The 13,970-nt window shown below is 44.1% G+C and overlaps 1 protein-coding gene across 1 annotated transcript in view; it reads left to right on the top strand.

The window, feature by feature from the left end:
• The window catches only part of podxl (podocalyxin-like), a 155,861-nt gene that overhangs the window by 120,107 nt on the left and 21,784 nt on the right, over nt 1-13,970 (top strand). Inside the window, exon 5 of the mRNA XM_048554169.2 lies at nt 12,068-12,224. Coding sequence (XP_048410126.1) covers nt 12,068-12,224 — 157 coding nt within the window. The remainder of the gene's footprint in view (nt 1-12,067; nt 12,225-13,970) is intronic.

The raw sequence follows: 13,970 nt of genomic DNA, 5'->3' as shown, positions 1-13,970 counted from the left end.
TGTTAGTTCGGCCACATCTGGAATATTGTTCACAGTTCTTGTCACCGTGCTATCAAAGGAATGTGGAGGCTTTGGAGACAGCAAAGAAATGGTCTACCCATGATTGATTGGCAGAGCAGACTTGATGGACTGAATGGTCTAATTTCTGCTCCTATGTCGTACGGTCTTACGGTATTAGCTATGAGGAGAAATTGGACAAACCTGATTTGTTTTCACTTGAACGCTGCAGGCAGAGGCGTGACTTCATAGAGATTTACAGAAGTATGAGAGGCAGGGATAGAATAGATAGTCAGAGATTTCTTTTCCTGGGTAGAAAAGTCAGTTGCTGGGGGAAGTAGGTTTAAGGCAATGGGGGTAAATATCAAGGAGATGTGACAGAGGCAAGTTTTTTTTGTACACAGCGTAGTAAGTGCCTGGAATGCACTGCTAGAGGATGTGGTCAAGGCGGATACAATTTTAATGTTTAAAAGGCATTTTGACAGGTCTATGAATAGGCAGGCAACAGAGGGACTCAGACCACGTAGAGGCACCAGTTTTTTTTTAGTTTAGAATGGTGTTGTGTGTTGGCACGATCTTGATGGGCTGAAGGACCATTTCTGTGTCATGCTGTTCATTGTTCTTTGTTAACAGCTCGGAGAGAACAGAGAGGAGACAGCAGTATCAAACACTGAACAATTCGATGCTGCACAGTCACTCCATTAACCTGAATATCTGACATTTATTCAGCTGAAGTTTTGATTTAGTAGTGAAAGCATTGCTTGTAGCTGAGTTCCTTTAAAGACAGACAGAGAGAGAGACCTGTTTTTCAGAGATTGTTTCCCTTCCAATATTGGGATTCCCACAGACTGAATCTTGTTAAACTACAAGGAGAATGGGCAGTTGCCAAGGGAGTGGCACTGGATACAGTAGAAAACTTGATTTGTCACAAGTATTAACATAAGAGGGCTTGATACCTTTGTGTGCAACTCCTTTGTCCTGTAATTGGATTAATTTCTGTTAAAATAAGCAATGAGAGATTTACTAATGACTGTGTTAAGCATTTCTTTGCTACTCTTTACGATACAGCATTTTAAGATTGCAATCTTTCAAGAACGTTTTCTTTCCTGCCTTTAGATAAAAGTTGCAAACTTCACAAAATAAATTTAAGTGCTTAATCCCAAGCCCAATGTCCAACCTGCCAGAACCTGTCATAGAGTCTTTATGTTGGTAATTATTTTAGTTTGCATTTGTAGAATTTTAATAAACACAGCATTTTTGAAGTCAGACTCATTGAAAGTCTCCAGTGTGACACTGCTAGGAAAACAGGGATTTAGCAAACTCAGGCTGTGGGATGGAGAGATCACTAGGGATCCCACTCCTGCTGTCTTGTGAGGAGACATGAGGGCAGAATGTTTTGTCAGGACCAAACAGCAATGCGAGCTCTTATTGGTCTCTTGCACAAGGTCTGGATGTTGTCGATAGTACATACTACACCTTGGGACAGTGCTGTCTGCACAGTGAGCTGTTCAACTAAAGGTCCTCTCTGATGGACATGAAGAATTCTACAGTGCTGTTTCAAGGAGAAAGAGAAGTTCCGTGATGCCCTGTCCAATGTTTATTCCCACAACAATGTCCAACAAAAAATGGATACTTTAGTAATTTATTACATTGCTACAATTGCTCAGGGCTTTGGTGATACCACATCCACAACACTTTGTTTATATGTAGAGAAGCACCGGAGGCAGTCCTGCAAAGTTTCACAAAATAGTTGTTGTGATGAGGGGCATATCCTGTTGTTGACAGCTCGAGCAAAATGACTCCATATTCTCCAGAGTTTTGAAGAATGAGATGCTCAAATGGAAAGATATAAGATTCAGAAGGGACTTGGCAGGGAAGACATCTCTGATGAAGGGTCTAGGCCCGAGACGTCTGCTTTTGTACTCCTAAGATGCAGCTTGGCCTGCTGTGTCCATCCAGCTTCACACTTTGTTAATACAAAGGATCTCTCCTGACAGAGTCATCGAGAACCCAGTGACACACCTCAGGAGATTAGGCTCAGTACCGAGATGAGGGGGATTTTCTTCACTTGATTGGGTTGGGAATCCTCTGCCATTGTTGATGCTCCATCATTTAATATATTGAAAGGGCTGGGATGGACAGATTTTTGGTCTCTCAGGGAGTCGAGGGATGCGAAAGTAGGAGAATTATGGCCAAAGTTCTTCAATGATCATATTGAATGGTAGAGTGGCCTCAAAGAACTGTAGACTTTGCTCCTGCTCCAATTCCTAATCTAATGACCTCCCTGGCATTTATGGCTGTATGCAATGTGTCTGTTGCATTTCCTACATTTCGACAGCGAGCACATTTCAAAAGCAATTAATTCTTTGTGAAGCACTGAGTTTATACAGTATTAGAGTTATACAGTATTAGAGTTCATTAAAAAAAATTATCTGGCCTAACTAGCGTGATTCTTAGAGTATTCCTTGGCATGGGTACTGCTGGACATTCCTGCTACAGGGATCTGGCTAGGTCAGATAGCATTCTCCATTTTATCAGAGTTACTGGCTACTCCCTCACAATAGAAAAACTGCCTGTTTGAGCGAATTGTAATTCCCCACAGTAATGTGCATTCCAAAGTGAGCTGCTGTACCTCACCCACATTGACAGGGGAAGAAACCTTGGGAAAATAGCAAATCGGGCTGCTGGGGATAAAGTTATGCAAAATTGTCGCAAAATTGTTCAAGCAAAACTCTACAACTTATATTCAGAGATGGCCATCGCTGGATTGAAAATTTCACAGCTCACAGCGCAGACAAATTTTAACACCAGGCAATGTGAAGCGATATTAGAATGGGCTTCTGAAGTGCAAATAGCTGCAGAGAAAAGGTAGGATCTGTCTGTGGTTTGGGTTGTTTGTTTTGTATGAGAGTGTGTGCTTATTGAGAATAACAGCAAAAAGTGTTGGAGAATTTCAGCAACATCTACTGAGAAAGGAAAAGTTTGCAATTCGACTTCACTCTTTCTTCAGAATTGAAAGGAGCTGGAAAATGATGGTTTTAGAGGCAGAGGGAGAAGAAGCGAGTGGAACAGATAATGAGTGTACCCAGTGCAAAAGATAAAGACAGTGGTAATGGCTAATTCTCTTCCTTCCTCCAAATATGTCGCAGCACTTTCTTCTAGAACTCCAGCATCCACAGTATTTTGCTTTGGTCATTGTTGTTGAGAATGTTCGTCTCCTTTGATACCTCCCCCTGTCACTGACGGCCTCAGCTTTCCAGGGATGGGTGAAAGCTGATGGGATACAACAGACAGCATCTCCTGCAACATTACATCATAATCCCAGCCTCAGAAGAACGATAACCACTCCCCATGTGGCATGTTTTAGTTCCCATGGCGACCATTTCGTGACTTGTAGCTCTGAACATTTGACTGTCCTCCCACGTTCTACTTCCCAGCAGACAATGCCAGACAAAACTCTCTCACCTATGTCTCAACTCATTCCGAGTCCCCGTCGCACACACGCTTGCTGACCTGCTTTCACTTCTGGTCTAGCAACACTCTGATGTTAAAATTCTCATCGGTATTTAAAACTCCCTTCGTGGTCAGGCCCTTCCCTAACTCTGACATCTCCACCCAACCCCACGATCCTCTGAAGTATCTGCACCATTTGATTCGAGCCCGGGCAGTGTCCCTGAAGTACGTTTCTCTGTCCCTGGTGGTTCGGGCTTCAATTGCCAAGGCTCTGGAATTGCCATCGTAAACTTCACCAACTCTTCACCCCTCGTTTTTCTTTTCAGCACATACGCGCACACCCACTCCACTCCCCACCTGCCCCCAAAGACTTCCTCACCTCTCTGTCTTGACCGATGATTGTCTGCCCAAAACCACTTCAGGTCATTTGGTTCAGAGATAGTAGGAACTGCCGATGCTGAAGAATCTGATATAACAAGGCGTAGAGCTGGATGAACACAGCAGGCCAAGCAGCATCAGAGGAGCAGGAAGGCTGACGTTTCTGAAGAAGGGTCTAGGCCCAAAACATCAGCTTTCCTGCTCCTCTGATGCTGCTTGGCCTGCTGTGTTCATCCAGCTTGATACCTTGTTATCTCAGGTCATTTGTTGACTAATTTTGCTTCTGTGAACACTTCTGTGAAGTAATTTTGGAAGCTCTATTTATTTCAAAGGCATTACATAAATATGTTGTCGTTGGACTAAATTAGAATGGCAGGCATCCCAAGTTTATTGCCTTTTTCATAAAATTCATAAAAGTACAGACAGAAGCCATTTGGCCCATCATGTCTGCACCAACCCTCCAACCCAGACCCATCCTATCCCTGTTTTTTCCATTGCTAATCCACCCAGACTGCGCATCCCTGGGCACTATGGTCAATTTAGCATGGCCAATCCACCTAACCTGCTTGCTTTTGGACTATGGGAGGAAACTGGAGCACCCAATAGAACAAACACAAACCCAGGGAGACTGAGCAAGCTCCACATGCAGGCACCCAATGTTAGAGTTGAACGCGGTCCCTGGCAGTGTGAGGCAGCAATGCTCACCACTGAGCTATCATTTTCTCTAAAGTGAGCCCACAACACCTTCTGAATTGGGTTATACTTGCCACATAAACAGCCAGTGATGAATTAGTACAAATATTTGATCCAATGTTATTGTACAAGGGTATGAACATGAGGGAGAAAATCAGTCATGAGGACTAAATGTCTTGTGAAGTTTGAATCCATGACCACTTGTTGTAATGACTGTTGGCCAGAAGACAGGGAAGCTGTGGATGCTTGATTGAGAGCCCACGGGGCACCTTCCCGAGGGCAATGACAGAACCTACCGATTTGAAATCACTGCTCCACGTGTTGCTTTATTTTCACCGCGATCTGAGATTCTAGGATGATCTACTGTCAGTGTCACTGACGTGGATCTGAGAGAAATCCGAGAGCAGCGACAGAAACAGATACCTCCAAGGGGAGAAATCCCAACCAAGTCACTCGGTAAGAGGAAGTTTTGCATTAATGTAGTGCCTCTTCCAACATCTGTGTTACAAAGCACTTTGCAACCAATAAGGTCCTTTATGAATTGGAGTCTCTGTTGCAATGTAGCAAACATAGATGCCAATGTGTGCACAGCAAGCTCCCACAAGCAGTAATGAGGTAGCAGTCAAATAATTTGTTTCTAGGAAATTAATTGAGCGATAAATATTGGCTTGAACACTGGAGAGAACCCTATTGCTCTTTAAAATCATGGATAAGTAGGAGTGTATTTTCTAAAGAGCTGTAGAAGGATTATTTAGTTTATAGCAGATGGTTCCCTGACAAATTGTCTACTTTATGATCTGTTTATTTCGCTTCTTGCATCTGACTTGATTAAATCACTCAATGGTTGAATAAAAATTGGTTTTATCTCTTGCCTAACTGAGATCAAAATAAATAAGGCGATGGCCTGGTGGTATTACAATTGGACTAATAATCCAGAGATCCAAGTCATGTTCTGGGGACATGGGCTTGAATCCTGCCGTGGCAAATGGTGGAATTTGAATTTTTTTTTCTAAAATGTCTAGAATTGAGAGTCTAATGATGACCATGAATTAGTGGTCAGGAAAAAAAAAATCTGATTCACTAATGTCCTTTCGGGAGGGGAACTGTTGTCCTTACCTGGTCTGGCCTACACGTGACTCCAGGCCCACACCAATGTGGTTGATGCTAACTGCCCCTTTGGGCAATTAGGGACAAGCAATAAATTCTGGCCTAGTCAGCAATGCCCTTGTAATGTGATTTTATTTTTTTTAAAAAAGCCTATTTTTAGCTGGATCATGGATCAGACAGACAGGCCCAATGCAAGCAACGGGGCATGGGATTTTGCAGTGCAGGTCCTGTGGAGCATAATCCATGGGCTGTGTTCTGTGAGACATATGCGTGTGTGAAGTGTTTGAGATTTTGTGAGGTGCAACAGTAAGGAACAAATTGAACCACAACAGCATCTCGACAATCCAACTCAAGAATCCGGTCAGCAATTCCAAGTTACAACCTTGAGAGAGCAGTACCCCAACTGAGTTGAGATACGGTTGTCTTTTACAAACTACCAAAGGTCAGCTACAAGCCATGATTAATATTAATAAAACTTTGCGCTGCTTACATTATTCCTCTTTATTATATCTACAGCTCCAGTGACCACTTTGTGTTAATATCATGTACAGCTGTCTCTAAGAGATAAGAAGTCAAGTGTTTACAGATGAAGCTGCCATAAGCCAGCTAACTGGTGATAGTACATACTATTCAAATTTCCCAGTCCTCATTCCAGAGAAAACTCCAACTGCTCTTTCTTTCCCAGAACAGGTGTCAACATTTTGTCTGAAAATTCATCATGTATGATAAGGGCCATTTCACTGAATGTCATCTATTACCACAAAAGTTTTTATATAGTCATTTAGACTCAGAGGTGAACTCTATATGTCTATAGTGGCATTATTTAATCTTTTCCTTTTTTTTCTATATCCAGAAGTGTTATTACACACACTGAACGTATTTATTCCAACTACCAAATCAACACATTTAACTTTTCATTTGTTTTCCACCACTGCTAAATCACTCCTGTTTCTAATGCATCAATTTTCTTGCAGAGCTGGATAAGGGCAGTGCAATGACTGCAGAGGTGGCGAGGGGAGAGAGAGAGAGAGAGAGAGAGAGAGGATTAAATCAGAATGGCATTGGAAGAAGGGATATAAGGCACTCCAGCCCCTGCTGCATCCACCTCTCTCTGTCGAAGCCTCAAGCATATTATTGGACACTGCCAAACCCACCCAAATTTGGACTGTACAATGCAGAGCATTGTGGAAGTTTTCATGCTGGCTAGGTAACCATTCTTCCCTCTGAGGCAGGAGGTTGTGTGCTCGGGCCTAACTCCAGGGCTACCTACACTCCTAATGCCACACTAAACTGTCAGAAGGATACTGTACTTTCTGTGCCATCAGGCAACTTCCTTCTCATCTGATGTCAAAATGCACATTGTAAGTAAAGTGAGGAGAAAGAAAGAACTTGCACTTATATCGCATCTTTCGCAACCTCAAGATGTCAGAACCTATTAAGCACTTTGATGAAGTGGTCTCAATGTTGGAAATGTTTGAAAATGCAGCAATTGTTTGTACGTTGCAAGCTCCCATGAACAACAGCAAGAAAATAAACCATTGTCCTGATGTTGTTTGAAAGCAAGGTGAGCCTACGATGGAAATAGGACACAATTTGCACCTTCCACATTGCAGGTGTTCAGAGGAGAACTTCCATAAACTCAGACCCTGTGCTGAGATTGGAGATTGAGGTCGGGGGGTGGGGGGGGAGATGCTGTGTTCAGGTGGGTAGAGGAGATGAGCAGGGGGAATACCCAATGCTGAGGTTAGTGTTTGGACCAGGTCAGGAGCAGCAGAGTTTTCATTTTGGATTTGATTATATGCTACCATGAGCCATTCTGACGGTTGTTAGCAATTGTTTGTTAGTTCGCTGAGCAGGTTGTTCTGTGGTGTGTAGACATTTTGTTACTATTCCAGGCACAATCAACAGTGCGACTTCTAATCAAAGTGTTGGTGTTCGCTCCGTTCCAACTTTATATGATTCTGAGGTGTGGTGGGTCTTGTCCCGTCCAGTTCTATTGTTTCAGCAGCGGTCTGTATACGGGGTCCATCTCTATGTAAAAACCGACAGAACTGCGGATGCTGTAAATCAGGAACAAAATCCAAGTTACTGGAAAAGCTCAGCAGGTCTGGCGGCATCTGTGAAGGAAAAGAAAACAAGAGTTAACGTTTCAGGTCCGGTGACCCTTCTTCAGGACCCAGTGAGCTCTGAGGAAGGGTCACCGGACCCGAAACGTTAACTCTGTGCTTTTCCTTCAAATATGCTGCCGGACCTGCTGAGCTTTTCCAGCAAATCTGTATTTGTGCCTATTTGTATGTGTTTGTTAATGGAGTCCCGTGTTGAGAACCAGGCCTCCAGAAATTCCCTTACAGTTCTGGAGTTCGCTTGTCCCAGCTGAACTGATGGCCCTCATTGTCTGAGGTGTATCAAAACAAGTGAATATTGCCCGTGTCTTTTTACTGCCAGCTGGTGTTCGTGTATCCTGGTCGTCAGCTTCCTCCCCGTTTGTCCAATGTGATGTTTATTGCACTCGCTGCGTGGGATTCTGTATATCATGTTAGTCCTGTTTACTGTCAGTATGGGGTCTTTAGTCTTTGATAACATTTGTCGCAGTGTTGTGCAATCATGATCCTATGCGGTCTAAGGAGTCTGGCTGTCATTTCACGTATATTTTTGATGTAGGGGAGAGTTATTAGTGTCTTCCGGTTGTCGTTTGTTTTGTAAGCATCGGCGGACGGAGCCTCTTGGGTATCTGTTGTCAGTAAATACTTTGTGCATGCGTTCCTATTCCATTGTTCGGAGTTCTGGGATCTTGCAGTGTGATATGGCTCGTTTAACTAGTGTCTTGATGCAGCTCTGTTTGTGGATGATGGGGTGGTTGCTGTTGAAGTTCAGCATTTGGTCCATGTTTGTGGCCTTCCTGTACGCTCGGGTCTGGAATTCACCGTTAGTCTCTCTACCATTATATCCACAAACGGGAGCTGTTAGTTGTTTTCTTCCTCTGTAGTGCTTGCAAAGATGCCGTTAACAAGTTGGTGGGTTTCTCCCACTTTTGTGCATTTGATTATTACGAATGTGTCTTCCACATATCCACAGTTTCGGTTGGATTGTGGGAAGGGCCGTGCATTCCAGTCTCTGCGTCACTGCCTCAGCGATGAGACCTGAGATGGGTGATCCCATCAGTGTGCAGTTCATCTGTTTGCATATCTGGCCGTTGAACGCGAAGTGCATTGTGAGGCATAAATCCAGTAGTTTCAGTAAGCTGTCCTTGCTGGTATTCAGGGTCAGTGCTCCTGGTTCTTCTAGTAATGTGGCCAATGTCTCTCTAGCTAAGGGTAGGTCGATGGATGTAAATAATGCTGTAACGTTGAAGGGAATTGTGCTTTCATCCTCAACAATTTTTACGTCCCTGAGCTGTGTGAGAAATTCTTGGGCTGAATGGATTGAGTGCGGGGATCTGCTAATCAGTCGTTTAATTTTCCGGTGTAATTCCCTTCCTAGCTTGTGTGTAGGTGTGCCAGGTAAGGAGACGATTGGTCTGAGTGGTATTCCAGGTTTGTGTACCTTGGGGAGTCCATAGAAGTGGGTGTTGTTTGAGTCATCTAGTTTCATTCTGATGTGGTTGGCATTAGTGATCTCTCCTGCACATTTTAGTTTGAGTGTCTGTATGATCCTGTTCTCCAGCTGTGATGTGGTGTCTGACGCCATCTGTTGGTTTGTGGCTGTATCTGCGAGTAGTGCGTGTGCTTTCTTGATGGAGCGTGTTCTGTTCAGAACCATGGTCATTCATCCTTTGTCCGCTGGTAAGATTGTGATGTTTTTATCCTCCTTAAGTCCTTTTAGGGCCTTTCTCTCCACTGAAGGTGTCTGATTCGTGTTTGCCATTAAGTGCTGGGTATACCATTTGTCTGATGGTCTGTTGAATTTAATCAGTCTGTTGGTTTTCAATGTTGACTCTAGTGCTGCTAAGATGTGCATTTTACTCCCGTCCTTGTGGTTGTAGTTCAGTCCATATATCAGGTCGGCTTTTTCTGCGCCTGTGAGTTGCCTGTTGGATAGGTTCTTTACCCCCGTGTGTGCCTTGTTCATGTCATCCTGGTGGATTAGTCCAGTTAGTTTCTCCTGTAGGATTGCCCTGTTCTAGTTCTTTGGTGAGGGTTCATGGCTTGTTCCAGCGTTGTGGTCCACTGTTGGTTGGTCGAGTTCTGATGTGAAGATTTTTAGTGTGCAATTTCCGGCTAGTATCTGTGACCATTGCCAGTGGCATCCCTGCAGCCGTTTTGCTCTGCTATTCTTCCTGCTTGCTGTTTGCATTTTATGCTGCAAGGCAGTACTCGGCTCCTGAGGCATTCATGTAGGAAGTGGAATTATAAGTTCAGTTCCCAGGGGTACGATGGATGGAGGTGCTAACCCTTAGCAGTGATATCACATGGGCTAACAAGGTGTAGAGCTGGATGAACACAGCAGGCCAAGCAGCATCGGAGGAGCAGGAAGGCTGATATCACATCGGCTGCAAGTTTCATACCCCACCTGATATCCAGCTCTGGTGCAGTCAATGGGATGGAATAATGGATGGTGCCTAGACTGGATTAGCACCAGATCGGTGCTAACACCCCCCACAGCATTCCCCCCCCCGCCAACCCCTATCTCTACCAAGCCACTTGGAGAATTGGCCTTCCAGCTTGTGATTGGGAGAAAATAAGCAGACAACCAGTCCCGTCTGCTGCTGTCTGGGAATCTAACCGGGGCTCACTGTTTAGCCATAACAAAGGGCTAAACAAACTGTGGTGCCTCACCCTATGAAAGCAAAGACTGAGAGGTGACCTTACAGAGGTCAAGGTGGGTGGATGGGGAGGAAACATTTCCACTTGTGGGGGAAATCCAATGCCAGAAGATTAGTGCAAACTCTAAGAAACCCCATAAGGAGTTCTTTCACGAAGCGAGTGGTTAGTAAGCAAACCTCAGAACCACAAGAAGCTGTCCAGGTGAATATTTATAAAGGGAGGCTGAATATGTGAATGGGAAAGAAGGGTAGTGTCACAGACGGTGGTGCGTGTTTGGGATGAGCTGCCAGAGGAAGTGGAGGAGGCTAGTACAATTACAACATTTAAAAGACATCTAAACAGGTACCTGAAGGGTCATGGGCCAAATACTGGCAATTTGGATAAGATGAGTCTCAGATATCCAGTCGGCCAAAGGGTCTGTTTTTGTGCTGAATACGACTCTATGTTACCAGGAAATGACAGGGTAGATCATGATAAAGTATTTCCACTGGTTGCATATTCTAGAACTAGAGGCATAGTCTGAGAATTAGGGCCTGACTGCTCAAGGGAGATGTGAGGAAGCACGTCTACACACAAAGGGTGGTAGAGATTTGGAACTCTCTTCCACAAAAGACGGTGGATGCTGGATCTTGTGTTTATTCTAAATCCAAGGAGAAAAATTATTGTTAAGTGAAGTTATTCAGGGGTATGGCCCAAAGGGAGTTAGGTTACAGATTAGCCATGAGCTCAAACTGTGTTTCTTTGTTTTTCTACTTTTTAGTAAGAAGGACTGTAATGTTTAACTTTATTTTCCTGCTTCGTACCAAGAATCTGTGCCTAGTTACGTTTGAACCTAAGTTGGCACTGTTAAGTGGTGACTTGTAAACTTTACACTGTGCTTATGTGAGTATAAAGATCATAGAATCCCTACAGTGTGGAAACAGGCCATTTGGCCCAACAAGTCCACACCGACCCTCCGAAGAGCATCCCACCCAGACCCATTCCCCTACGGTTCCCTTGTCTAATCCACCTAACCTAAACATCCCTGAACACTATACAGGCAATTTAGAATGGCCAATCCCCCTAGCCTGCACATCTTTGGATTGTGGGAGGAAACCCACGCAGGCACGGGGAGAACGTGCAAACTCTACACAGACAATCGCCTGAGGCCGGAATTGAACCTAGGTTCACGGTGCTGTGAGGCAACAGTGCTAACCACTAAGCCAGCGTGCCGTCCATACGTGACAATAAACCTGATACAATAATTCAGTACGGGCTTGAAGGACTGATTGGCCTGCTGCTATGGAATAGCAGATAATGCTGATGAGACGTATATAAAGTAAAGACGGAATGAGGTTTGTGTGGAGCCTAAGTACTAATATAAACCTTGGGCAATCTAGTCCAGCCCATTCAGTTGGGCCAACTGGCTTGTCTCCATATAAGAATATCTCATTTGATCCTCATCGGGTCAGTTTTTAGGCAAAGTTGGATTGTACTTAGCACCTGGGGGGTGGTGAGCATCCTAGCAGGAACATGGAAAACCCCACCCCCAAACCAGGGAAAATAATAACTCACTTGAATGTTTTACAACCACACTGAGTAACTGCGACAGAGAAATTTGGCAGGAATATTCTTCGTTATCTCTCATGTACAAATATTCTAATGGCCTCTGACCCGATGTGCTTCAATCATTCCAGAAAACGTACGTGGACGAGAAAGGACAGGAACTGGGCAAGCTGCTGTGCTCTAGACTCATCAAGAAAGGGAACCACAAAGGGTACAGCCACTGTATGGTCGAGCTCAGTAAGGTGAAAACTTCCAACAGAAGGCTAAACGTCGACATCTCCTTTAAAGGTTAGATTGTTTGTTTTTTTTTAATGCTTTGTATCTGAGATGGCTCATCCCCCTTCTTATCCCAGTGGAATCTAAAACCAAACAGCCCCCAGTCACACAATTCTAATAGCTCTACAGAGCTCCCGGCCCCAGATGGATTTGTTCTACACAGACCAGATTCCATCCTGGGATTGCGTTAACTTTTGGGTGGAGGGGCTACAGTTCTTGACCTCAGCACAGTGCGTGCGCATGCATAAGGGACCTGGCTTTCTTCATATGTGAATTGCAGAAAGTTAAAATACTTTTTAAGACAAGCAACTAAGAGAGTGAATGGTATGATAGCCTTTGTTACAGGGGAATTGGATCTTATTATTTGTTCTTGGGATCTGGGCATCGTTGGCCAGGTCAGTAATTATTGCTCAGCCCTAATTGCCCATGAGAAGGTGTGGTGAACTGCCTCCTTGAAATCCTGAAGTCACCAGTGATGGTAAATACACGCACAGTGCTGTTCGGAAGGAATTCCAGAATGTGGATCTGATGGAACATTGGAATAGCCTTGCTGCAATTATTATCACAATTATTGAGGTGTAGTTGCATCTGGAGTACATTGTGCAGTTTTTGTTGCCTTATCTAAAAACAGACACAAATCTCATCCCAGAGAAGGAATGCAACAAAGACTCACCAGATCGGTTCCTGGGATGAGGTGAGTGTTGAGTAGACTAGGCCTATATTCCTGGGGTTTAGCAGAATAAGGGTTAGCTTGATTGAAGCACACAGTATTCTTAAGACCCAATACTCTGAACATGTTTCCCCCTGGATGTGGAAACTAGAACATGGAATCGCAATCTCACAATAAGGAGCTAGCCATTTAGGATTGAAATGAGGATAAATTCCTTCACTCAGAGTTGTGAATTCTGGGGACTTGTGGATGTTCAGTCATAAAGCATATTCAAAGAGGGCATGACAGAGTATTGAGCACAGAAGTTCACAGAATGGAATCATAGAACCCCTACAGTATGGGAGCAGGCCATTCAACCCATCAAGCCTACGCTGACCATCCAAGGAACATCCCACACAGACCCACACAACCTGCCCCCTCCCTGTAACACTGCATTTCCCATGGCTAATCCACCTATCCTGCACATCCCTGGACACTATGGGTAATTTAGCATGGCCAATCCATCTAACATAAAGTTATTGACGGATAACTTAGTTTGTTCCCACTTGAAGGTCGGAGGCTGATGGGGGACAAAAATCGAAATTTACAAAATTATGAGAGGCATGGATAGGATGGAAAGCCACAGTCTTTTTCCCAAGGTAGAAATGTCAGTTATTTGGGGACATAGGCTTTAGTGAAAGGAGCCAGGTTTAAAGAAATCAGAGAGGCAAGTTATTTAAACAGATGGTGGTAGGTGCCTGGAATGTGCTACTAGAGGGGGTGGTGGAGGCATTTGGAATAGCAATGTTTAAGAGGCATCTTGACAGATATATGAATGGGCATGGAATAGAGGGGTACAGATCACGTAGAGGCAAAAGGTTTTTAGTTTAGAAAGGTATCATGTGTTGGGACAGTCATGGTGGGCCAAAGGGCCTGTTTCTGTGCTGTACTGTTCTTTGTTCTTTCTTCCAGAGTGGAACAGTGGGGTTAGGGTAAGATGATCTTGTTGAGGAGGCCAGAATAGCCAAAAGGCCTAACTGCTCCTATTAACAATGTTCTCATGTGTAACAATGAGGGAAAGATTGAGAGAAACTATGAGGGTCCAATTC

The sequence above is a fragment of the Stegostoma tigrinum genome, chromosome 25 (assembly GCF_030684315.1).
Source record: "Stegostoma tigrinum isolate sSteTig4 chromosome 25, sSteTig4.hap1, whole genome shotgun sequence".
In the NCBI taxonomy this organism is placed as follows: domain Eukaryota; kingdom Metazoa; phylum Chordata; class Chondrichthyes; order Orectolobiformes; family Stegostomatidae; genus Stegostoma; species Stegostoma tigrinum.
The sequence above is the reverse complement of the archived record's forward strand: the minus strand, read 5'-3'. Positions and strand labels throughout refer to the sequence as shown.